Source organism: Mycetomoellerius zeteki, unplaced genomic scaffold, assembly GCF_001594055.1.
Source record: "Mycetomoellerius zeteki isolate Tzet28-1 unplaced genomic scaffold, Tzet1.0 scaffold99, whole genome shotgun sequence".
Classification (NCBI taxonomy): Eukaryota; Metazoa; Arthropoda; class Insecta; order Hymenoptera; family Formicidae; genus Mycetomoellerius; species Mycetomoellerius zeteki.
In genome coordinates, this window is record NW_017258032.1 from 42,059 (window position 1) to 68,173 (window position 26,115).

The window sequence follows — 26,115 nt, forward strand, 5'->3', positions numbered from 1 at the left end:
AGCGCGACTTCTTGACAAAATTACTAACAGCGGTACTTTGGCACCTCGTAAGGGAGTTCGAAAGAATTTTTTCCAATAGAATAGATCGTGAACGATCGATCGGTATCAATTAGAACAGAGGGGCGGCCCTTTATCAAATTTTTAACGATTTTTTTAACTACGAGGACGGGTGAGTCGGGCGTCGTGTCTCGACAAAAGTACTAACAGCGGTACTTTGGCATCTCGTAAGGGAGTTCGAAAGAATTTTTTCCAATAGAATAGATCGTGAACGATCGATCGGTATCAATTAGAACAGAGGGGCGGCCCTTTATCAAATTTTTAACGATTTTTTTAACTACGAGGACGGGTGAGTCGGGCGTCGTGTCTCGACAAAAGTACTAACAGCGGTACTTTGGCATCTCGTAAGGGAGTTCGAAAGAATTTTTTCCAATAGAATAGATCATGAACAATCGATCGGTATCGATTAGAACAGAGGGATGGCCAGAGCCGGTTCCAGCATATTTGGCGCCCTACGCAAGATTTAAAAAAGCGCTCCTCCCTCTCATTTCCTCACATTCATATAATATATAATAATAACAAAATTTCGAAATTATTCTGTATTTTTATTCAAACTAAAAAAACATGAACTGTAAAATTTAAAAAATTTACATATCCATATGATATATCTCACATACTTTATACGTAAATGTAAATTGAATAATATAATTTTTATATTAATAACTTAAATACTATAAAAAAGATACAACGATTTTAAAAATATTGTGTTTATAAAATTACTTTACGCGCTTTTAAACAGGCAAATTCAAAAATAAGGTCTTCAAGATTTAACTCCTTACATATGTCATATTCAATTGCTATCAATGCTAGGCCTACCAGTCTTTCTTGTGATATACTTGATCTTAAGTAAGTTTTAATCAGCTTTAATCTAGAAAAACTTCTTTCACCAGACGCTACAGATATAGGCAACGTATTTAAAATTCGAAGAGCTATGCAAATATTTGGAAAGGATGATTCAAGATTATTTGAATACATGTAAGTCAATATATCAAGCGAACTTTTCAAATCTTTGATTTCTGAAAAGAAAGTCTTTCAAAAATTTTAATTCGTTAAATAAATCGATTGAGTCTAAAACTAAAACTTTCTCATTGGGATGCGAATAATAGTTAAAAATGTATTATATAAATATTATTTAAATGTTTACCTTTTCGAAAGAAATATAGGACTGATATTACGTGTAGATTCGGGTTTGACTTGTCTGAACGTATTTTTTAATCATCAAACAGGGACACGTCTTAGGGCGATTTCTTACGGCTCATGGTTTGACTCACCGGTCAGTCGTTCATAGCCAAGTAAACGAAAAAGCAGCGATGGCGCGATGACGCGAACGGTGAGCATATGCGGCAAGTGGAAGGGTGACGTCTCACCAGAAACAATCGAAAGATCACCAAATTACGAACAGCGAAAAGCCGTCCTCATGCCTCTCACCGCTATGCTCGTCGTTCGTACTTTCGCGACTTCAATGCTCTTTCTTCGTTTACTTTGCTGTAACTGGTCGGTACACCCTATAGATACATTTAGACCGTTTGCTTTGGCGCTCGCGACGCTTTTGAGCATCAATTGTTTAATATTTAATAAAGATGATACGACGCTTAAAGCATTGTGAGCGCCAAAGCGAACACAGCCCTAGTCAGGGCGAAAAGAAGCGCGACAAAAAAGAAAAGCACAAGAGTCAGTTGTTCTTATTTTTACATTGACACAACGTTTGCAAATTTATTTTTTTAAACAAATTTTCAATATTTTTAAATAATTATTTTAAACATTTAAATATTTTTGGCGCTGGGATTTAAGGCGCCCCCGTTTCATGACAACCCGATGCGCCGCTTACCGTGCTTACCGCCTAAAACCGACCCAGGGGGGACGGCCCTTTATCAAATTTAGGCGGTGCCAGAGTACCACTGTTAGTACTTTTGTCGAGACACGACGCCCGACTCGCCCGTCCTCGTAGTTAAAAAAATCGTTAAAAATTTGATAAAGGGCCATCCCTCTGTTCTAATCGATACCGATTGTTCATGATCTACTCTGTTGGAAAAAATTCTTTCGAACCCCCTTACGAGATACCAAAGTGTCGCTGTTAGTACTTTTGTCAAGAAGTCGCGCTTTATAAAAAAAATTATTTAAAATATTGTAATAATGTAACCTATTTTATCCACTCCATACTTTATGTTTGGAGTTCGATAAATAATTTTTACATTTTAAACGATTCTGGAGCACAAGAATAAAAATCTCCGTCGCGCAGGCGCATACGCAGCGGGCGCGAGCGCCAGTTTCACCGTCATAATTATATTATATTATCATATACACTACTCAACAAAAAATAGGGAACACTTTCGAACACGCTCAAAATTGTACAATATTCAGAACACCATAACTCGGTGAAAAATCGTCGCAGAAAATAAATCGAAAAAGCATTTTAAAGCTTGAAATCTCTACTTTTCAAATCGGTAATCGATATTTCAATTTGATCGATCCTTCATGGAGCTACGCGGATACAAATGGATATCCGTCAAATTTGAAAAATTTGATCAAAGTTTCAAATTTGACGGGTATCCATTTGTATCCGCGTAGCTCCATGAAGGATCGATCAAATTGAAATATCGATTACCGATTTGAAAAGTAGAGATTTCAACCTTTAAAATGCTTTTTTAAAAATCTTATTATGATCATTTTTGACGAAGTTACTCTATCTTGAAGTTAAAAGATCATTATGTAATGTTTTTTTTGATCGAGATTTTCGAAGTGCTCTTGTCATTTCCTGAAAAATAACGATTACCGCCATTATCATGTTGTCTAAAAATAATTATTACACAATATTAATAATTTTTAATAAATTTTTAATAAATTTTTAATAGAACAGAGCGTGAATAATTGTATCATTGAAAATATATTTACTTTGAAGAAACGATCGGTCGTCGTCTGCGAGTCAGTCTTTCCTCCTCGATTTCAATTTCCTTCCCTTCCACGTCATTCTCGATTCTGAAAATTTCATATCGTGAGAGATACTATACAATATTTTTACAATATACGAGAGAAATCTTTATTTTGTCATTTATCTTACTTCGACGTCGTGGTGGAAGGTCGCGTTCGTCTAATATTTACGTAACTTGGCGTCACTCGTTGCGTGGATAAGTTATCTTCCAACGGGTTACTGATGCTTTTTCCCTCAGAGGAAGCTACATCAGTGTTGTCTTCCTCGTCCTCATCGATATCTTCATTCTCGGAGGCAGATTCTTTCGTGATCGATCTAATCAATATCAGAATCGTAACTAAAAGGTACATGAATTAAACATTTACAATTTATAAAATTAATTTTATCAGCAATTAAATTTAAAAAATTATCTCCTAATAAAATTAAATAAACAAAATGACAATGGGTATATAGGATTGAGTCAAGTACGAAAAATATTGCACAGAAAATTATTCGCTAGAATTAAAAAATAATAGGATCCATTTACTAATAAAAAGATTTTTAATTATAGCAAATAATTTTGTGCGTAATAATTTTCCCATTGCTGTTTTGTTTATTTAGTTTTATCATCACTGGTCTTAATTTAATCTTCTACTTCTCTTCAAAATTACAATTAACAAATAGAAACAATATATAAGTCTCGATGCATGGAAATTAATTAAACACTTAATAAATTCAATCAATATAAAGAAAGTGTGACATTTTTACTAATAATAATCAAACAAGTTACTGACTTGGATCTTTCGATGGTGACGTATTGAGGTTTTTGTGATCGTCTGAGGCTCTTCACTTCAGGGATATCGTCCAAGCCTTCGAATTGTGCTCTTCCTGGTCCGTTTACGTAACTGGTTTCCGAGGATGATAATACGGGTCGATGATTACCGATTCTGTTCGTTTGGCGATTCAATACACGCTCATATAAACTACGACTAATCGTAGCCGGTGTGACACTTTCGCTGCCCGATTTGGTATCTAAATTCTTTTCTTGAAATAGCAATTGCTTTTCCAACTCTTCTATTCCGCCTAAAATAAAAGAACTCTTTAAATTATTTATTTTAATATATAGTATAAAAGATTTCCTAGTAGAAGAGATAGCAGTATCAAAAAATATTATATAGAAATCAATATCATAAAAGATATTATAAAAGAAAGAATATTAAAATTACTAGAGTTATTACCTTTAATTGCAGAGGGTGTTAATATCATAGAATCATCAGAAAGTACATTGTATGTAGTTATACGTATGTTTAATAAACTTATACTTGCCAGCTTTTTTGATAAGATCGATGAGTTCTTTGATAACCTTTGGATCTTCCTCGTCTTCGCTGTCAACTCTCTCTTTCTCTCTCTCTCTTTCTCTTTCTGGTTCACTTGGTTTCGAAGTGATCGTCGTAGTAGTAGTCGTACTTGGTCTATTTCTGGTAAGTGTTTTATACACGAGCGGTCTCGTTGTCGTGGTAGTCATCGGTTCTTCCTTTATCTTCTCCTCCTCTTCCTCCTCCTCTTCTTCCACTTCTTCGTTTTCCTCGATCTCGACATCCTCTTCCGAATCGTACTCTTCCGAAATTGTTGTACTATGCAAGTAAGTTGTTCGACTTGTCGCGGCCGTAATGGGCGATCTAGTGGTCGAGACGATCGATGTTTTCGACGTCTTGGGACAAATTACGTTACGCGGGTAATCACAAGAATCCGCCCCTTTGTTGAATACCAATCCTGTGAAAACCCAAAAGGTACTATTACATGACGAATGAGTCAAAAATTTCTGTTCTAGTCTCAGTTCAAGCAACAAATGGAAATAATACAATTACTACCCAGAGTATGAAATTATAACATCAATGTTATGTTACTATGGTAGGTACAAATGCTGTTTTGTGTGATTAGGTTACAGTCAGAGAGAAACGCTATTAACACTGTTTGTGTCATTCTATCCTTATTTTACGTCTAATGAACGATGAAGATAGAAGACCCTAACAGCATTTACAAATATGTCTCCTCGACTGCACTCTATTAGTTAATGTTTACTGGATAACATTGAAAAATTCAAATTTTTTAAATTAATTTTTTATTCGTGTGTTATTTATTTCAATCTTTAATTTATAGATATATATATATATATATATGCAGATTTCATATCTACCTTTTCCTTTTTTTTCTTATTAAATTGAATAATTTAAGAATTAAGTGTTAAAACATAATAAAAATTATTTATAGTAGAATAAAATTACCTGATGGACAGGTGAATTGATGCGCAACTACACCAAGTCCACTGGGACCACTATCAAGACACCAGAAGTATTTCTTGCAATCTCGAGGATGCGGGAAGAAGCCTTCATCTTCGCATTTAAAATCTGTAAAATGCAAACCAGCAATAATTTTACATAGTAAAAATAACTTTGTCCTAAATACTTTTATATACATTAAATTTAAATATTCCAAAATGTCTGAGAGCAAGCGTTCGATCAATCATTGTTAAAAACACTTTAAAACATGTTTATCCCGTGATTTTTACGGAAACTTACCGGTTCCTGGATCGGGTGTAGTTGGTGGTTCGGGAGTCGTTAACTTGTTACTTATGGATTCCTCATTCTCGCCAGTCTTGCTTTGTCCCTTACGTCTGGAATGCTTTCTACGGGTGGTACGATCGATAGCACCGCTTTGTGTCTTACTTCTGTTTTGACTCTTCGGTCGCTCGATTTTCTCTGTGACTCTTACGGTGTTTCTACCCTCTGTGTCTTCATCTGATGATGGATCATATGATCTTCTAGATACTTCCCGATCTTCCTGTTCCTCCTTGCTCGCTTGCGAAATGGTACGATATTTTGGTCTTGAAGAGGATACGCGTTTGCTGACAATCGGAGCAGATGTAGTACTGCTTCTTCGATTGCTTATACTCGACTTACGAATGCTGTTTTGCGTATTTTGAGTGCGGATCTTTTTCTGACTGTCTACTGGCTTCGTCTTGTTGATTGTATTCCTGCTATATAATAATAATAATTTTTATGTGTATAATAATATTAAATTATAAATAGAAATAAAAAGTATTAAACACCGAAAATAATATTTCGAATTACATTAGAAAAATCTACATTTTATCAATTATCATTTATTAATTTGATGTCTTTTCTAGATATTTAAGATGACTGTAATAACATTAACGTGTAATACACCGAAACACTATCGTGTCTCCAGATAATTATTGTAATATAATATTATTACAGCTAATACATATATTATATATTATAATTATTATATCATAATATAATAATATATATTATAGCTTAGAGTGCTATTTCTTAAATTGATATTTGTTGCTAATATTTGTTACTATATATATGTTATAATATATGTATTACCTGTTATCCGTAAGCAACGCTTCTTTAGCAGCCTCAATCAATGGATAAGGTCGACTATGGCATTTGCCACGAAAATCGTCATTGTCTATCGACCAGAACATAATGCCTCCTAATTTCTTCTCATTCACATAGCGAGCTTTCAGTTTGACTATGTCTTCGTCGTCATATCCTACCCACTGATTGCCTTTGAAGGCGTACGGTCCCATGGCTTTTGGATTTGGTTGAACAACTTCCCATTCGTCAGAATCTGCTATACTCTCGCAAATCTTAAAAAACGAATGTTTAATTTTCAATTCTAAATATATAAATAAAAAACATAGGCTTATAAATTTAAATACATAAAATTTTTATATGTGCACTTTCATAAATTTTGTGTATTCCCAGATAGCACAACTGATCCATTATATAATTATATAAAGGACTACATACGTAGTATATAAATTCACACAAAATTATACAAGCACATAAGATCCAACTAAGACCGTTAACAGCATGCATTTACTTCTATTGGTTGTGTGCAATAAAATTTACCTCATAATAGGCAAGATAACCTTTCTCTCGAGTGGCCTCTCCTTCGATGCCAGGACCATCCGCTGGTGATCCGAGTTCGGTTGCATCTTGATTGAACAACGTATACGACCGACCATATGTTGGTATTCCAAGAACGACCTTATCTGCGGACGCGCCTTTCTCCAAGAGATGAGTTATTGTATAATCCTGTTAGGCATAAATGAAGGCGCATTACTACTATAACTGATCTGGTTCAAATAGTAACTATAGGATCTTAATGAGCAAATTCTCACAATAGTCAATTCTGCGTCGTAATTGTATTCGTTGTCCTCCTCCAGGGGGTACAACGGCGAATGATGATTGACAGCAGGCTCGTACGCCGAGTGATAGTCGTAAGAGAGTAAATTAATGAAGTCCAAGTATTCGTTTAGTCTGGGTACATCGTAACCTTTGTCGATATATTCAATACCGGCGGGCATCGCCATCGACAGCAACAATCTCGATCTTCCGGTCTTCGAAGATTCTCTCTCAAACTCCTTACGAAGTTCCTATCAATTCACAATTATTTGTTTTAATTAACTTTCCGCAATTCACTCCTTCTTTGATTGAAATAAGATTGCAATCGGTTTTTTATCATTTTGCGTTTATCCACATTTCTATTTGTGAACCTTTAACACTCCTTTTTTTTATTCGGTGAAATTTCTGCAAGAAATTTCATATTCTTTTTCATGACGGTAAGAAACGATTGGTAAATCTACCTGCACCAAATCAGCGTAATTGTCCTTATCTCGCGGTTTTCCACCATCTCTAAACGTTGGGTATTCCCAGTCGAGATCAAGGCCGTCGAAATGATTCTGCCTAAGGAACTTAACAGCGTTCTTGACGAATTCCCGCCGTCTCGCAGGATCGGCTACCATCGGTGAAAATCTGCTGGAGCCCTCATTCCAACCGCCGATCGCTAGCATCGCCTTCAAATTCTTATTATAGGTCTTCAAACCCGTAAACTTCGCGTATCCGCCTGTCGAGTGAACATGTTCATTGAAGAGTGAAAGTTAAATACCGGTCAAGTCATCAAAAATGATGTGTTTACAGTTTGTCAGTGTAGTGCATTAAACAACTTGATAAATAGAGCATTCTACCTAAACAGAAGCAACGTTGCTTGTATTTAGATATAATGGAGGCAAAATTAGAAGTAATTCTTGTTGTAACCGAAAGTAACATTTTTAACACTTATGGGACGATTGATATTTATTCTTTAATTTCCTTTGTATAATTGATTCATAAGTCATTACATTTTTAATAAATTTATGATACATTGATAAATTTATTTTAATTGAATCGCCATCGATACGCATATCTTCGATAAATAAGTAGGTGATTATATAATCATTACTAAGACTGCAACGTTGAATTATAATCACTACTGTACTTTTCAATATAAATTGATAATAAAATTCAACAAGTCTTGAAATAAATGTTACATATTTTTGTACCTTTCTCGATGTCTTGATACTTGTCGAACGGTTTCAGCGCGTTTTCTTTTGTGAAACCTCCGAATGCATAGATTAAGTGAGTGCAAAGATATGGATTTATGTTTTGAGGGGAGAATTTCGCCGTGCCGGGCCGATACACTGACCAGTTCGTGTAATAACAGACAATCCTGCGTTCAGCAATTCCTAAAAGATAAAAATACACAGTAACAAGCACGAAAAATATATACTTTTTTAAGGCAATTTTTAGATGTATTTTTCTAATTTTTTAAATATATAGAAAGTTGACTTTTTAGATTTCTATATTATTAAATAACTACAATAATTTTTAAAGCGTTTACACGAAATAAGTACAAATCAACCAGATGACTGCTGAATCAACAATATACTATTATCAATAATTAAACCTAAAAATACTAAATAAAAACTAGTAGATTTAATAAATATAATATTGACTGGACAAATTAAAAAATATTTAAAAATAATAATTAGACTATATATGTATACATATATATATACATATACTCGTATATGTATGTATACGTTACATATACGTTCTTTGGTGTTAAAGATATTTCTTATATTTGGCGTTTTTCTGAAAGAGGAAGAAACGAGGTCGCTTTGTTCCTGCTTTTGTGTGACAGTAATTGTTTTTCTGTTTTTAATAGAATTCTTTTGAATGAAGAGACAGCTATGACAGATGCATCCTGGTGCATTCAGTCTCGCGCCGCAAGCTGTGAAAAATTTCGCTCTCTGGTGTCACCTCTCAATAGCGTTCGCGCGTGCCATCGCGTTTTCACCGCGACCACTAAATGCACGCGCGTCTACAAATAGTGCATTTTGTGAATTAAATGTAAGTGCGTCCCAGACGCATACGCCTGACTCTTCACTATGTTCGCATTAAAGCGTGCGTGCACACACTCGCGAACGTGGGGAGAACGGCTAAACGCCACGAGAGAAAACGCTGCCACAGGGAGAAATTGACACGCGATTGGGACTTTCGTTTATGCGAAGAAATAGCGTTCGGCTTGCATAGTCGATGAGGTTCTTAAAATGCATTTCTGATACCCGGCTAGACTTTTTCTGACTTATATAGAAAAAGATACAACGATCCTCGAATATACATATATGTATAATTTACGATGAACTATGTGGTCCGACGTCAATAGAAATTCAAACAATACAAAATTAAAAGTATTTTTCTAGGATTTCTTTTTTTTCCAAAAAGCATGCACTTACAATGTTGTAAAAACAGTTATTTTTTGACACATGTATAACGCAACTATAATAATAACATAATTGATTTTATCTAAAATATGTAATATACGAAACACAAATTTAAGTTTTCGAGATGTATGTAGGTAAGTTAAATTGAAATGTATTAAAATAATGTTGTTTCTGACAATATTTTTGCATTAATCGACTCTTACAACATCGTTTTACAACATCGTTTTAGAAAGTAAATAAAAGATCTCGTTACATCTAGTTGTATTATTTTAAATTGCTTTTTATAAAAGCTAATCTCTTGGAATTATAGAATCTTTCTAATAATAATGTTCAACTTTTTATAATTTCGCAAACTGAGGAGATCTTATAAAGTCACGATTATATCAATTGAATTAGGTTGTATTATTGCGGATACCATTACAGTTAATATAACTTCCTTCAGCAAAATGTTACGAAGATCCGTAACGAGCTACGTAATCCGATCGAAAATGGCATTGCGAAAGCGAGAGACAGTATTATGCCGAGACGGATATTGTTTCTCTCTAGCCGTCCAAGCGGTTAATTAGTCGAATGCGTGTATATCTATGCATGGAGAAGCATGCATCTCGTTGCCCCGCTTCGCACATGCATAATCGCCCACGAAGGCTGACTTTGACGGCACGCCGAGAGTTCGCGTCTCGTACGGTTACACGCAACGAGCACTTTCGAGCCGTTCGCGAATTATCCGTTGATGCTTTCACCAATCGTGCGTGAAACGAGGCCGAACATCGTGTAGGAACAATTGTGTAGAAACACGAGCGGTGCCTGCCTGCAGATTAAGGCTTGCTACTGACCCTGACCGCAGGAACCAGGCGACACTTTGGCGAGGTCAACGAAATATCCCTGGGCAACGATAGAAATCGGAGCGATTTCGACGAGTTTATCGAAGACTTACATATTTACATAAAGGAAAGTTAATAGTAATATGTATAATCAGGGCTGGGCATGTATTTGAAATACTTTTATTTAAAAAACAGTGTTGGTGACAAATATATTTTGTATTTTGTGTTTGTTTAAAGTATGTACTTGAAAATATTTTGTATTTTGTATTTCATGGGAGCACATAAAAGTGTTTTGTATTTTGTATTTCGATATAATAACAAAAGATTAAAAGTATTTTGTATTTTGTATTTCAAATACTAACATTGACAATCAACCTTATTATTTCAATTACAAAGTACAAAAATCTTTCAACTTTTCGATTTTAAATATAAAAATACGTAAAAAACTTTTATGTGATCCGCTGAAATAAAAAATACAAAATACGCTTGTATTGTAAATAGTGTGTTTTAAATAAAAGTATTTCAAATACATGCCCAGTCCTGTGTATAATAATGATTAATTATAGATTATACGTCCGTCAAAGCAATCTACCATGAACTAGAAATACTGTCGAAAAATAGAAAAAATGAAAATTTCTATAAAAATTTATATACAACTTTATTTTTAATATAAATAAGTAGGTGTCCATTTCTAATCTTTAAAATATGTAATTATTTTACGTATGAAGAACTAAATTGCACGGATTACTTTTTTAAGAAACGTTCCATTTTTTCTGTAGATATTTGTAAATTAATAAAAAAGATACAAAGAACAAGAAATTTAGATTACTTTTAAACGTATCATTTAGATTACTTTTATGTGCCCAGAGCAATAAAATTTGACCTAAATTATACCGGTTTCAATTCCCCTTCTAGAGAAATCCTAAATATATTATACAATTATTCAAACAACATAAACGTTCGAAAGGTACCATAAAGGTACCATAAAGGTGCAAAACGTTTATAAAAATGTTTACATCGCGTCCTAAACTTCTATAAACCTTTTATATAGATATTTAAATGTATAATTTATATTGTTAACGTAGATACGAATTATTATAATACGCGTAAAATAATTATATATTTTAATTTTTAGTTATCAAAGATCTTGATAAAGATTAATTTCGTTGAACTGTGATACGTTGATTAATCTTGTCCCTGCACACCTGCGTCATATTCTACCTATTAATTTTTATTATATTATATTTCATTACTTAACATTGCATTTATATTATAATCAAGTCGAAAAAGTAAGTGGCAACTTAGTCTTTCAAGTGTAAAATAATTACATATTTAAAAAATTAAAAATAGATACTTATTTATACTAAAAATAAAATCATATTTTAATATGATTTTATTTTTAGTATAAATAAGTATCTATTTTTAATGATTATGTGATGTTAATTGAACGTGTTAACTCTCTCTTTTCTGTATTTTATAAATACCTACATAAAATGGACAATGTTGTAAAATTTAAAAGCTTTAAAAGTAAATCGTATTACGTTTTAATCATAAAGTGGTGATCAAATAAAACAGCTGAATTAAAAAGTACCTCTTTCAATATACATATATATATACATACATATATTTCGGACACAAAAACGCATAAATATAATATACTAATAATATAATATATACAAGCCTAAAATTTATTAAAAATCTATCAATATATGGTATTAATTAAAGATTCTGGAATCGAGTTAAATACAGTACATATTAAATATGTCATATTAAATCTTTAAATTTTATTACCTTCACCCGTCTCACAAAGATTATTGATATTTATTGAAACATTTGAGAATCTCTTTCACCGCAACAACGCCCATCGAGAGAATACTCGCAACCGAGCTCGCAACAGTCCCACGTTTAGCTATACATATGTATATCGGAATTATACAAACAATATATAATTATATTTAGCCGTGATACATAATAGTGTAGATAATATCAAGTAAAGAGACTGTCTGCTCTTGTTCGTGATCGCGCGTTTTTCCGGATTTGCCTGTCGAATATGAGAAAATCACGAAGTGGCTTTATACTTTAATCACGACGTGGAAAGCGCTATTATTGAAAACATATAGACACTACAAGGTGGAAGTTTCCACGTATTATCGCTCGTTCTCGAGCATTATTATCGTTCATTGTGAGAAATATTACAGTTTCTTCGCGCGATTTATAAGAATGTTAACTATAATTTTTTACAAAGTTCAAAAACATTTAAATAATCGCGCGAATATTAACAAACTTTCGAACATAAAAATTATAATGGCTATTTCTCAAGTATTTTATCAATTGTTGTAAATCAATTTTTTTATTGTTTTTATCCTAGCTATATACACTCTTTTTGTCTACCCTTAATATACACACTCGGGGCTCTAGGACCCCATCCATATTGTTACCGTAACTTTCTTAAAAATGGACATATTTCAATTAATTTTTTTTTCAATCGATGGAAAATTGATTAAGGAACAAGTCTATAATGTGTAAAAGTCGATAGAATTAAGAAGCTTCGAGATATATGGATTCAAAGAAAAAGAAAGTTCAAAAACGCGAAAAAATCTCGGTTTAGCAAATTGCGTTGGGGTTTCTGGGACCCCAGTGTGTATAGGGTTAATTTTATTTTAACGATCAAACATTTAGGTATTATTTTTTATATTAATTTATCTTTATAGCAATAAAAGAAATAGTACACATTTATTTTAGATGATTAAAAATTAAGTATTCATTAGGAGATCTATTATATTATACAAAATTGTATTAAAATCATTTTTTAAACAAAATATACGGACTATTCCTCTGTTTCTTAATAAGAATATACAGAGTATTCTAACTTAAACTCCAAAATATCTCGAAAACATTTTCAAAAAAAATTTTTAAATAAAAGTTGTAAGGTTTGAAGAAGACCATTAAATGAGTACTTATAAATTTTGGGTCCGAGATCCATTTTCAGTCCAATAAGATCCACGTGGATTTTTTTCGATGGAAACGCCTATGTTTTATTGCAGATTCATATTCTATTGGAAAAAATAAGGAAATTTTGATCCTGGTAATTTTTCGCTCTTAAAAAACAAACGCAAAATAGCGCTAATGTTCTTATTTTAAAACACGTTCTGGCCATTAAAGGTCAAATATAACAAATTCATTGTTTTCGAGATATTTTGGTGTCTAAATCAAATTAGGAAATTCGAGAGTGCAAAGAGCCTAATAACAAGCCTTTGATGAAACTTTCAATCTTTTCCCGGGACTTTTCTAGGAAAACGAATGGCCGCCCAGATAGATCTGGAAAAACTAGTACTTTACTAGCAATTCGAGAGACCCTTTCGTTTTCTTCGCGTGTCCCATTCCAATTCGCTCACTCTCGGTTGCTTTCGTGCTGTATGGAAACGATTACTGTTTTGCTCCCAGAATATACCAACGAACAGATAAATGCTGGGGATTCGGATAAATGATATCTTTATAGTTTCTTTCGCAAGATGAGGTTTACATTGACAGTGCACAAGCGCTCTTGGAAATTAATTTATTGCAAGTTGTAATTTATTTTTAATATCCATAAGAATCATTTTCCTGGTACCACGCAAAGCCTAGCTATTGTCATTATTTCGTATAGTACTTTTATAATGACGTGAAATTCTTTATTGTTACTATTACGTAAGTATACGAGATATTCTTCAAAGATCAAAGGAGATCGAATAAATCGTATTTCAGGAGGGTTTTCTACTTTATCGTGCGATATTTTTTATGAGGTTTTTGGGAATTTTTTTTTAAATGGGTAAATATTTGTCAAAATTACTTTTTGTCCTCTATTTATTATTGATTAAAGACAGATTTGTTTTTTTTTCTATAAAAACATGAATAATTAACAGATCTACTTGATTTCTGTGCATTGTGTGCACAGTTTAGCTGCAATTATGTGTGATTCCAGATCTCTCAATGGACTAAAATTAAAAAATGAATCATTTTAATCAGAGCACTTGTGGCTATTGTCGGAACCAATATTATCTTAATAACTTAATTCATTCTATTTTTTCAAAATTCAAAAACATTTTCAAAAAAGAGTAACAGAATTTTTTTATAAATAAGTGCCATTTATTTATTTATTGAACGAAATGAATAATTCTGCCACAAGTGTTCCAATTAAATTGACGTCTCATTTTTTAATTTCAATTTTCTGGAAATGCTTGGTGCATAGGATCAAATAGTTATGTTAATTTTTCCATATTTTATTTTGATATTTTATTTTAGAAAAAATAAATCTATCTTCAAACAATAACAAGTCAAGAACAAAAAATAATTAAAAAAATCTTTATCTCCCCACTTTTCCAAAAAAAGAATTCAAAATTTCTTAATAAACGCTATGATAAAATGAAAAATCCTCTTAAAAGAATTTCAGTCTACGAGATTTATTAAATTATTAAATTTTAAAAACTAAACGCCAGTCTAGTTAAATTTTTGCTAAAAGAAAATCAACTTGAAATTAAAATCAAAGATTTCTATCTTTAGTTGGCAAATGTACTTATAATTGAGTTTTCTGTACGTAATAAAAAATAAAATAATTAAAAAGTAAAATAATAAAAATTGCAGAAATTAAATTTTAACAGTTTCTCTTATGAAGAAAGACTTACCACCATGTATTGTTGCGAGCAGAATTCCCAAGTAGAGAATCAGCGATGCCGCTCGCACCTCCTGCAACGAGAAAAATAGTGTATCTCATTAATAATTCATTATCGCTGGAGACGTATAATACGATATGCCAAAGTGAGAGTCTCGCAAATAATTAATTCATAGCGAGTTCGTTCCAACTTTGGTAGCGTTCAATCTCTCGCATATTGGTATAACGAATCGGTATAAGTGAGTTAGCGGTGATAACTCGTGACTTCAACAATAAACATCAATGAAATGCAATTAATATTAGAAAATTTACACTATTCTGTGTAATATATTAACATAAAAATAAAATAGATTTAGTTAAGGGATATAAAAATGCTCTGGGGGATAAACGAAGACAAAATTCTTAATTAAAAAATTTTCGATACAAGGAATGACGAAACTTTCACTCACATTGTAACAATTTTTTTTTTAATTTGAATTTTTATATTATTAATATAAATAACATATACAAAGTAATATACACGTATAAATTAAAATCTTTTTCTATATATATTTGAAATATTTTATAAGTTTCAATATAGTATATCTTGGAAATCAAATAAGTGATGCACATATCCTTGGAAATAGAGATACACATTCTTTAAAGTTTAATTCATTCGGAATTCACAGCTCCCGAGAGAGATGCGTGAATTAAAATCAACAATCGTATAAAATACCAGTCTATCTCGGTGTTACGCGTACGCCAAATGCCGGTTCAAACTTGTAACCGCTTATGTAATGCAGAAATGTAAAGTGCTCGACGATGCACTTGTTCCCCAGCTCAGCTCGGTCAGCGGGCGGTTCTCGATGCAGGATTAATAAAGATTGATGATACGATATAGGAACGGATGAATAGCGACGTACACAGACAACACGGACGACCTCGCTTCTCGTTACGTAATGGGCGTGCAAAGAGAAAGCAAGAAGAAAGAACGCGGTGAGACTTTCTCGCGGTGTGTTTCGGGCGGTGAGTTTCGCGTTATGTTGACGTTATACGTTACGTTAATGGCACGCTACTCGCCAACGTGATAACAATTAACGCGCCTCTATGGGCCCTGAACGTTTAATAAAGCGGACAGAAATTCCGGGCTGGTCTCTCGCGAAAGACAGCTGTTAGAGAGAGCGCAATAACTTATTGTTAGTTGATTCCCTCTGACCTTACCATAAAACTTACGACAACCTCTTCAGACACGAAATATATCAGAAACTCCCGGATATTTGACATTCGCAAACATCAAACGAGAAATTAAGAGTAATTATACAAACGCTTTTAACGAGGCATCAAGTAGTTTCGAAGCCAACCCATGGAAAGTTCGACATGGAAAGTCTCGAGGAAGTGAATAGACAATAAAATCTTATTAGTTTTAATTGTATTTAATAAATATTTAATACCTAACTTATAACTAACTTACAAAAATGTTCTGCCACAAATATCCGTCATTCTAATAATTACGGTATAACGCGAAATCTGTAAATAGTTTTAAGGTGTGCAACGTTACATCGCACATTTCTATAACCGTAGGGATTTAATAATTAATCATCTCGCTCGTCTCGCTGCAATATGTCTCCGCGCGCACGTGTACCCTCGCGAAGTAATAGTTCGCGCTTGGTGGCACGCGGCTAAGTATGCATGCGGGGTGGGTCAAAAAACTCCGGGGCCCCTCTAAATGTCAAATAACTTTCTACGATGCCGGGATCCTTGGAAAGTGAATACATACGGGTGATTCAAGGGAGAGCCTCGAGCGATTACACGTTCGCGTTTTCGCGCCGCTGCGTATCGGTACGCACACAAACGCGCGCGTACGAGCGCACATCGATCGTCCAGCGACCGGTAAACCGCAGACTGGGGCTGGTCATTGCTAACTTTCTGGAAGTTTCGTAACCGGAACGGAAGTTCTCGTCGTGCTTTCGACGCGCGATTCGCTATAACCGACGTCCCACTACTGGACGTCGTTTCCATCGTTCGACTCTCGATTTCTCATGTTATTTCGCAAAAATAAATAATCTCTTGAATCTTCGATGAAAAGATCTAAGCTCGAAAATCTAGTCACTTTTCAATTTTCGTGATCACAAATTTAAAGATACGCAAATTAAATTGATAAAAAGAATTAAATTACACGAAACTTAATAAAAAAAATTGATTTCTATATTATTACATTTCAATTTCATTCATCATACATTCGCATAACATACTTGTTCATCTACAGTATAATACGATTAATACGTCTTAAATATCACGTATTTTACTTTTTATTGTTACAACCATTAGCACTATTATCTCTAATTGGACTTCATATAGGAACTTCAATTCATAAAGAAACTACAACCAAACTACTTTTCTCTTTAATGTGAAACGATTAACTTTGACCTAGTACTCATACGTGCGATTCGATGCAGCTCAGTAAGCGTTTATTTAGCTTATTCCGTGAGAGTTCATCAAGGATCTCTTGATGCTTATAATTGAGAAAGGTTCTTACAACGAGTAAGACGTGCAGGTATGCAACTCCGTCGTAAATGCAATACGTACAATGTTTTCAGCTGGATTTTGTATGTATCGAATCTATTGTGTGCAGAATAAATATCGGCTAAAGAAGTTGCTTGAATATTCGAATTTTTATGAATATCCCTATTTTTTTATTGTACAAAGATACAACTTATATAAAAACAAATCGTTGTGAATAAAAATCTCGAGGCAAAAAAAGAGAAAGAGAGATAGAGAGAGAGAGAGAGAGAGAGAGAGAGAAATTGCGTATAAAAAAGAAAATTTAAAACATCTTAGTTTGCATCATTTTCAACTTCTCTTTTTTTCTTACTAAATCGTATTGTTTTTATAATAATTTTTTTCTTTAGTATCATTACGTTTTATTTATTTAACAACTTCTGCATTAATTTCATTACAACAACATAAACAACAGAATGTTAACAAGCATTGAAAAAGCGCATATTTAAAAAGGAGTAAAGAATTTTTATATTCGATTTAAAAATATCCAATACAAATATGTGATATACAGATACGAATAATGATTTCACTCAATTAGAATAAATGCTCCGGTATTCCTTATCACTATAATTATATAATTGTTCCATAAAGAATATCGTTAATATTACGTAAACAGTCTTGCCATGTTGCACATAATAAGAAAGTGATAATAACCGGAACAATAATGTATATAATTTAATTGTACGCGTATTGACATCAAGATTACTGAATTATTCTCGTTGATCGCCGAGTCCCGCCCAGCAATGTAATAAATATATTTCTATTATTTATTCAGTACTAGCTGCTGAATCGCAGCTTCCGCAGTGAAATACCAACTATAGTTGCATTCGGCCGATCGAGAAATATCGAGAATTAAAACATTTTAGGAATCCGAATCATTTTATAATAATTTTCTTTTTCTAATGGATTATATATTCTCCGCATCTTGCACAGCAAAATACGGATGATATATAATTCGTCAAAGAAAAAATTATTATGTGTCATTGATAAAGTAGTTACCATTCATTATACAAATTAAATCAATCTACAAAGCTATAATTTTTTTGGTAAGACAAATCTCAACGTTCTAAACGAGAGAGTGATCCCTATATTTATTTATGACAATGAAAATAGAAAGATTAATTGAAGCTTTCCAAGTTTATAGATGTTCGAAAATCATCGGATGCTCTTTTCAATAATTGCAGAATTATTCAGTATTAAAATTATTCTCAGTTTTCAACACCAATTCGATATCAATATAAGGAAAGTGAAGGATATCTATGATATTTCGTTTAATAATAGAACAGCTATGACATTTTCATATTTTATCTTCAGCGTGATAATTGCAATCCGTGATTTAGGTATACAGTTACAACCGAGATCATCAAATCGACCTCAACCGCAAAACCTTTTGAGAATCCTTTCGAAAGAGGAGTTTTATCGCGACATCCAGCTTTTACATGTGCGTTTTTCCCGAAGATAGATTTGACTGGGATTTAAATCCGAACAATGTTTAAAATGTGATACATCACAGGTCGACATCGTTTTCTCAAATATCGCGAAAGATCGATTGGACCAATTAACTGATGCAGCCATGAGACGAAGAAGAAAATTTCTCTTCGGGCTCTTCGGTAGTTAACGAGTTAATTCTTCCCATAACTTTCAAAGAGGAAGTAGCATTCGAGTTCTTCTCTCCGTTTACACGCCTTGACGCAGCGTTGTATCCTTTTTCGGATCCCATGAACGATAATATTGCCGGTAGCAACGTCGATCAGCGCTGTAATTTAACGTGTATTTATCGAAATGATAGCTACAGTAATAAACGATAATAAACGATGTCGGGCTTTATTATACATCGAATTGCTTATAATCGGTAGAAGTCAGATGTCGGCGACATTTCCAGATTAGAACAATGTTATGTAATGTTCTAGAAAAAACAATAAGTCTGTTCTTTTTAACTAAAGTTCTTGCACGGTTCATCTTTCTTCCTTTTCTCTCCACGTTGGAAAGAAAAAGAGAAAAGATGAGCCGTGCAAAAAGTTCAGCTAAAAAGGACAGGCCTACACTACAGGAAAAAAACATTTCGGCTGTAGCAGGTAGAGATATTCAGTTAGTTGAGTTTCAGTTAGAGTAACATGTAACCTATTCTCACTAACTGAAGCGCTGTTTATATTAACAAATGCTTTCGGTTAGAGGAACCGAAATTTTCCGTCTCAAGTATGCTGCCACCGTAGCGAACCATTTGATTACCCGCACAGAGTGCGCGAAATGAAGTTTAGTGAAATATGATAAGAAACGATCTCTCTGTTACTACGAAACGAAAAGATCTGACAGACGAACCCGGCGAGTTTGGCGCTTGATAGCAGCTGGTGCTTCGCTCAACGGCTATACATTGGTTAAAATTTTGACTAGTTTTTTATAAAATATATCAATTATAATAATTGAGGTCGAAAAAATTATAAAGCCCGATGTCCACGATGTTAGAAATCGATCCGATATCTCGGATGAAGAAAAAATTGACCAATCGCATTGATTATGCGACCAAATTGTTCAAATGTGATTTGTTAATTCTTTCTCTGTCCGAGATCTCGGATCGATTTCTAGCATTGTAGACATCGGAAAACGTAATGGATACGAAAGTCGAAAATTACCTCAAAGAGTGGGGATTAAACTCTTACTTGGACATATTCAAAAGTAAGTGATGCAAATGCCAATGTAAAATTGACAAAATAATATAACATTGAGAGGCACAAATCAAAACGTGACTGCATATTGTACGTATGCTGCATGACCTCATTCTCTTTCTTTTCCTTGTATAGACTCAGGAATCGATGAAGAAGCTTTCCTGCTCTTAGAAGCCGAAAATATAAACAGCTTAATAATAAAATAACTTAATAAGGAAATTAATTGTAAAGGTAATCGAAAACTTATCTCCAGCAACTAAAACACCCGATAACGCGAGCCATACTATAGTAATTACAAATGAGAGTGAATGGTCAGAGCAGCGGAACATCTGTTTCTTATTACTATAAACGTTATTATAACCGAGCTATGGTTGACACAAACTAGACTTTTAGCAGAGGCAGCGTTAACATTCGCTTGAGATAATCGGAAACAATTATCTGAGTAGCGGAAACCTATCATAGGAATTTTTTTGTTCTTACAACCGAGTTTTCATCTGGTCCCCAGAAAACAGAAAATTTCAGTTGTAACCGAAATTCAGTACGAATCGAAATTTTTTTTCCGTGTACAGTTAATTGGCGTAAAAATATTTTCCGCATTTTTTTTTATTTTTAATATGCAAATGAATTATGTAGTTCTTTTTTAATTTATATATAATGTCTATAACCAGCAAACAAATATGTCTCAGATAATACCTATACCTCTTTTTCTCATTCTCATTATTTATATTTACAATTGTAATTTATTTTTCAGCACAGATGGCTTTTCTTCTCTTCGAGAATTAAGATTTAATATTTTTTTCACACGTTTTACGATTAATGTTTTTCTTTCAACCTACACCAAATTAAAATTTGCTGAGATGTCTTACACAAATTGAAAATTTTATGTGTCGTCGCTGTTCTTGCGCAGGAATTCCGAATTAATGTTCTCCTTATCTCAATTTTTATCAGCTATCCCGCGGGAGTAAAGAAAAAACGAAAGCAAAGTAGAAAGAATAGAATCCATTTACCAAGCGGAGTTATTGCTATAATAATGCAGAAGACACCCCGATTGGCCTTTCGCACTCTCTGCGCATCGCATGCTTTTAAAACCAGATTTCTGGACGTCCAAGGTTGTATTGGTAAAATAACCATCTCTTCTGAACATTATCGTTATTTACGCGACACGCCAAAAAAAACGCACTTGTCCATGGTTATTTTTAGCCACTGCCTTTCTTTTGGTTCTGCTATTAATATTGTTTCTTGAATCGATAATACTTAAAAATATAATCTAGGCGCCAGACGCACAATTTAACTTGTCGGTGAGAATCGCTTAAAAAGTTAATTGCGCGCATTGTAATGATTTTTAAAAATCTTCCACGATATTTTCAAATATCTGATTATTTACATAACTCGTTTTAATGAAGATGATCGTCTTATATAAAGACAAACTGTTATAAATTACACAACATAAAATTAATATTAATTTTCTTCGAAGAAGAGAATAGGAGAATAATGATGGCGAATGCATTTTTATATCATATTTATTTTCTTATTATTTCCGTAAGATAATATTTTACAAGAATTACTTACAATAATTTTTGTAAATTTTTTTATACAATAATAGTATAAGTAATGATGTTAACCAGATATCTGGATCAAGTTATTCAGATATCTCGATATGTACGGTAATAAATATTTAGATATCCATGCTATATGAAAAATTGATATATAATAGTTGATTAGATACTGAACTTACTGGCCGGATTTATGTAATTAAATAAACGGTGCTATGACCGAGTGCAACGTTTATGGCTCTCTGGTGTTATGAAAGATATAAGCGACATTCTTGATCTTTTTATTTCCATCTTGAATGCTGGTGGTGCGCGGGCGATTGCGATTTGATCGTTACTAGTTGGCCGCATTGCATGCGATTAAACGGAATTTAATTTTCACGCGTCACTTACATCATTAGAAATGAAGTCATCAATTAAAATGTTCTTAAGTCTGAAACTTACATCAATAATATTATAATATCATTAAAATAATTGTAATTTGTAATATTTTAAAAATACTTGCATTTACTTTGAATCCAGAACAAGTAATTTAAATGTAACTCCAATTGCATTGTATGTGTATTGTGGTTAAATGGGGGGAATTTAATTTTTACACACCATTCACTTTCATCATTATAGAGATGAAGACATTAATTAAAATTTTCTTAAATCCAGAGAATTGCGTAAATAACATAAATGGTAATATTGTTAGTATAATTGCAATATGTGATATTTTAAGCATTTAATTTGCAGCTAGAACAAGTAAGGTTAAACATTTACAATTGTCTTGTAATTATTAACATTTGTTATATTATTTATTATCTCGTTTTTGAAAATAAAATATTTATTTATCTTCGTATCAGCACACTAAATTTTTAATATTAAAGACACTTCTATGGTTAATTCGTGCATTAGGTGTTAATTATAAAATTCCGTAATTTTCCGTTGTCGTAACACAGATTAAATCGCGTTTTTTACTTGCAATTATTTCACTGCTGCCTCGAAAGTGGATACGTAAAATCGATTTGAGTCGCGTCGTCAAAGATACTTCGCTCACTTCTACTTTCTACAGAGTTTGCCCCGTGGGCATTAGGACTCTCACTCTTTTTCGTAGAGAATTAATAAATCGATTATACCGACAATTAAGTCTTCTTTATTGACCAAATGACTCGAATCATAGTTGACGATCCGTTTTAATTCTTCGTTCCATTGGAAAGGAGATGGCAGAAAGTATTTATATAATTCCAGTTTTATCTTTTATTTCTTAATTTTGTAATATTCACTTTAAAAAGTTGTTATTTTTGTATAAATTATTTTTGCATCTTATGACCCGATTTTAGACACTTTTTGTTGTCTAGGATCATCTCCTCAGTGAAGATTAATTAATATGAAGATGATGTTAGAGCTTTCGATTGATAAACTAATTGATATTCCAATAAGATACGGCAATATCAGAGCATTCATAATCGCAAGAAAATAATTCCGAAGATATTAATTCTCAGGTAGCATCTTGACGTTATTTGTCGTCATTTTGATCATCAAAATGACGACATTAAAAACATATTGTTTAGGTACATCAAAACGATAGTAAATAAGATTAATTTGCCACTTGGGTTGTATGTATTTGTTAATACATACGTAATAGGACATAAAGGTTAATCTTCGATCCACCTAAAATGAAATATCCTTTTTTATTTAATAACTTGGAATGGAAAGTATCAGCAGAATCAAACAAGAATAAAAAAACGTATTCTCTCTTTCATGTAATGTACAATATGTAATCTTAAAAACTAAAAAGTCGATTTAAACTGTCAATCTATAAAGTTTCCTGACAATTATGAGTTTAAGAATTTCAAATTTCATTTGCTTTTATACATATATTCGCCTTCGAGTTTAGTTAAAGTATATAATTAAATAACATTTTAATATAAGGTAAACTTTAGATATTAAATATATAAATGCAAAACAATTCAATTTAAACGACCAAATAACGAGCAATGTAAGGTGTTAAGTAATTGTATTTAATATAATTTTACATATCGGTACGATTATCAAATATAAACGTTTCGGCTACACAGATCCTTCTTCAGTATAGCTATTTAATATAAATTTAATGAAATTAAAATTATAACGATGATATTTAAACGGTACAATGTTTAAACGCATTTTTAGGTCAGTGTGTTCAATAACAAACAAATATAAATAAATAAATAAACGCTCGACGTTTGCAATGCAAAACAATTCAATTTAAACGACCAAATAACGAGCAATGTAAGGTGTTAAGTAATTGTATTTAATATAATTTTACATATCGGTACGATTATCAAATATAAACGTTTTAGCTACACAGAGCCTTCTTCATTTCTAAGTATATAAATATTATCACGATAGTGATGATCTTTCAACCGAGACTCAGAATAAGCAATAGCAGATAATAAAGCCGCGTTTAATATCGACGAAAGATTTTGCCCCGAGCCACGACTTCGCGAAAGATCGACCGCTGATCGACCTTCCGAATGTCTTTTATTTCAGCTTGTCTCCGCGCGCAAGATCCTCGTTTTTCTCTTCTCTAAAAGTCGAGGAAACTTCTCCAGGATCTCAACTCCTTTCTTGCATTCCTCCCGTGTCACGTGGGCACGTAAATATAGCCGTTGGATTGGACGAAGGTCGAATTGTCATCGCGAAGGTCGGTCTTTACAGGCATTAAAGTCGTTCGCGTCTCGACGCTTCTCGCTCGAGTAAAGTGCAAGTTTGCTTTCACTTTAGAAGCTACGCGATGACGCATGGTCCTCGAATCAAAAGATAGGAGTATAGAAATAGTGTTCTTTCATTTTCGAACCGGTTTACATTATTACCAAAAAGATATTCACAAATCACAGAATCTCCTAAGAATAAGATCGAGCAAATTGATCGATTTTTTTTGCAGAGAAACATCCTCAAGAAAAAAATATAAGATGATAATCAAGATAATAAATTTCAAAGTGATTTTTCAAAATAATCATAATCAAAGCTGAATTAAATATTTCAAAACGGGGGAAAAATTATTCTGTAAATTATTACTCATTAAGATATTATTATTTGCAATATTATCTTATATAAATCTTGTATAAATAATCACAAATTTTGAAGACATAGTAGATACGTCACAACTGGACACTGGTTTACAATATAATTTGTGTGATTGGGATGCCACATGCTCAAAGTAATGCCTAAGTTTGCCGCTATTGGAGTTTAATTTTCCGTTGGATAAATTAAAGCGCGATTTTTTTCATGGCTCTCAAATTGCTCTGCATCGATTTGTCGGAGAACGGACAGAAGGATTGTTACGACCTCTCGGTCGATTTTGCAATCGAATTGCTACACGCGCTCGCTCCTTCTTTGCGGCGGCGGTGCAACGGCTTAAAGCGGAGTGCATTGTGAATGCAACGTCAAAGGAGGGCCGGGGGGGTGGCACAAGGTGGGACCCCTCTTTCCTTCCAGTATCTGGAGGAAGCCGACGATCGTTCCCAGGTATTCGATATGCGCGTAGATCATGCCCTCAAATGATCTCTTCTATGCAGCTCGCCCCGCTCGCGCCTTGAGATACATTCGATCGCACGTAGATCCTGAGAAGTTGCACCGTTTTGCTGCAACATTAATCTCCTATCGCTGCGAGGAATGCGGTAAGAGGTTCTTTTACCAACACCTTCTAGATTACGATGATATTCTTTCCAGAATTATTACGTCGCAGAAAGCGAGCGAATTAATCGAGCAATGCATGTTCGCAATCCATTTTCTGTTCGATATTGTATGTTTGAATGTAAAAGATAAGGCAGTTCGCGTGCACGCGGAAAGAGAAGAAACATGGAAGATGTATCTTATGTTTATTTTTTGAAAAAAAAAATGTATTTTATCGATATGAGGTATATGGAGCACACTATATATATATACAATAATAAATTTATTAATTTAATTATGACATAACATAATAATTTTATCTAATCTTGATTAGATAAAAAACTGTACGATGAAAAATTTAAGTTTAAACGTCATAATAAATTAATTGTAAGTTAATATTAGGTGCGCAACTAAGTTCCCGCTGTTTGTCAATAGATGGTTCCAGCAGTAAGTGCTGGTCGATTCTGACATAATCTAAACGTCATGAACCAAGCTTAGACATATGGTAAACAAACCGCTTCGACACATTAGTGATTTTATTTTGACGTTATATTCTTTTGGTTGTGTGAAAATGTCTGATTTTGTGCCAAATAATAAATCGTCATATGCGGGAAGTATTGATTTTCTTCTTTCATTCGAAGAAAACGGCGG

The 26,115-nt window shown here is 33.2% G+C and overlaps 1 protein-coding gene across 1 annotated transcript in view; it reads right to left on the reverse strand.

Moving 5' to 3' along the window:
- Positions 1–26,115, reverse strand: part of LOC108731034 (serine-rich adhesin for platelets) — a 43,801-nt gene that overhangs the window by 13,355 nt on the left and 4,331 nt on the right. The window contains exons 2-13 of the mRNA XM_018461081.1: positions 15,088–15,148; positions 8,382–8,564; positions 7,647–7,906; positions 7,182–7,436; positions 6,910–7,095; positions 6,379–6,644; positions 5,545–6,002; positions 5,251–5,373; positions 4,292–4,738; positions 3,760–4,048; positions 3,116–3,301; positions 2,950–3,033 (exon numbers count right to left, since the gene is read on the reverse strand). Of these exons, the coding sequence (XP_018316583.1) occupies positions 2,950–3,033; positions 3,116–3,301; positions 3,760–4,048; positions 4,292–4,738; positions 5,251–5,373; positions 5,545–6,002; positions 6,379–6,644; positions 6,910–7,095; positions 7,182–7,436; positions 7,647–7,906; positions 8,382–8,564; positions 15,088–15,148 (2,798 nt within the window). The remainder of the gene's footprint in view (positions 1–2,949; positions 3,034–3,115; positions 3,302–3,759; positions 4,049–4,291; positions 4,739–5,250; positions 5,374–5,544; positions 6,003–6,378; positions 6,645–6,909; positions 7,096–7,181; positions 7,437–7,646; positions 7,907–8,381; positions 8,565–15,087; positions 15,149–26,115) is intronic.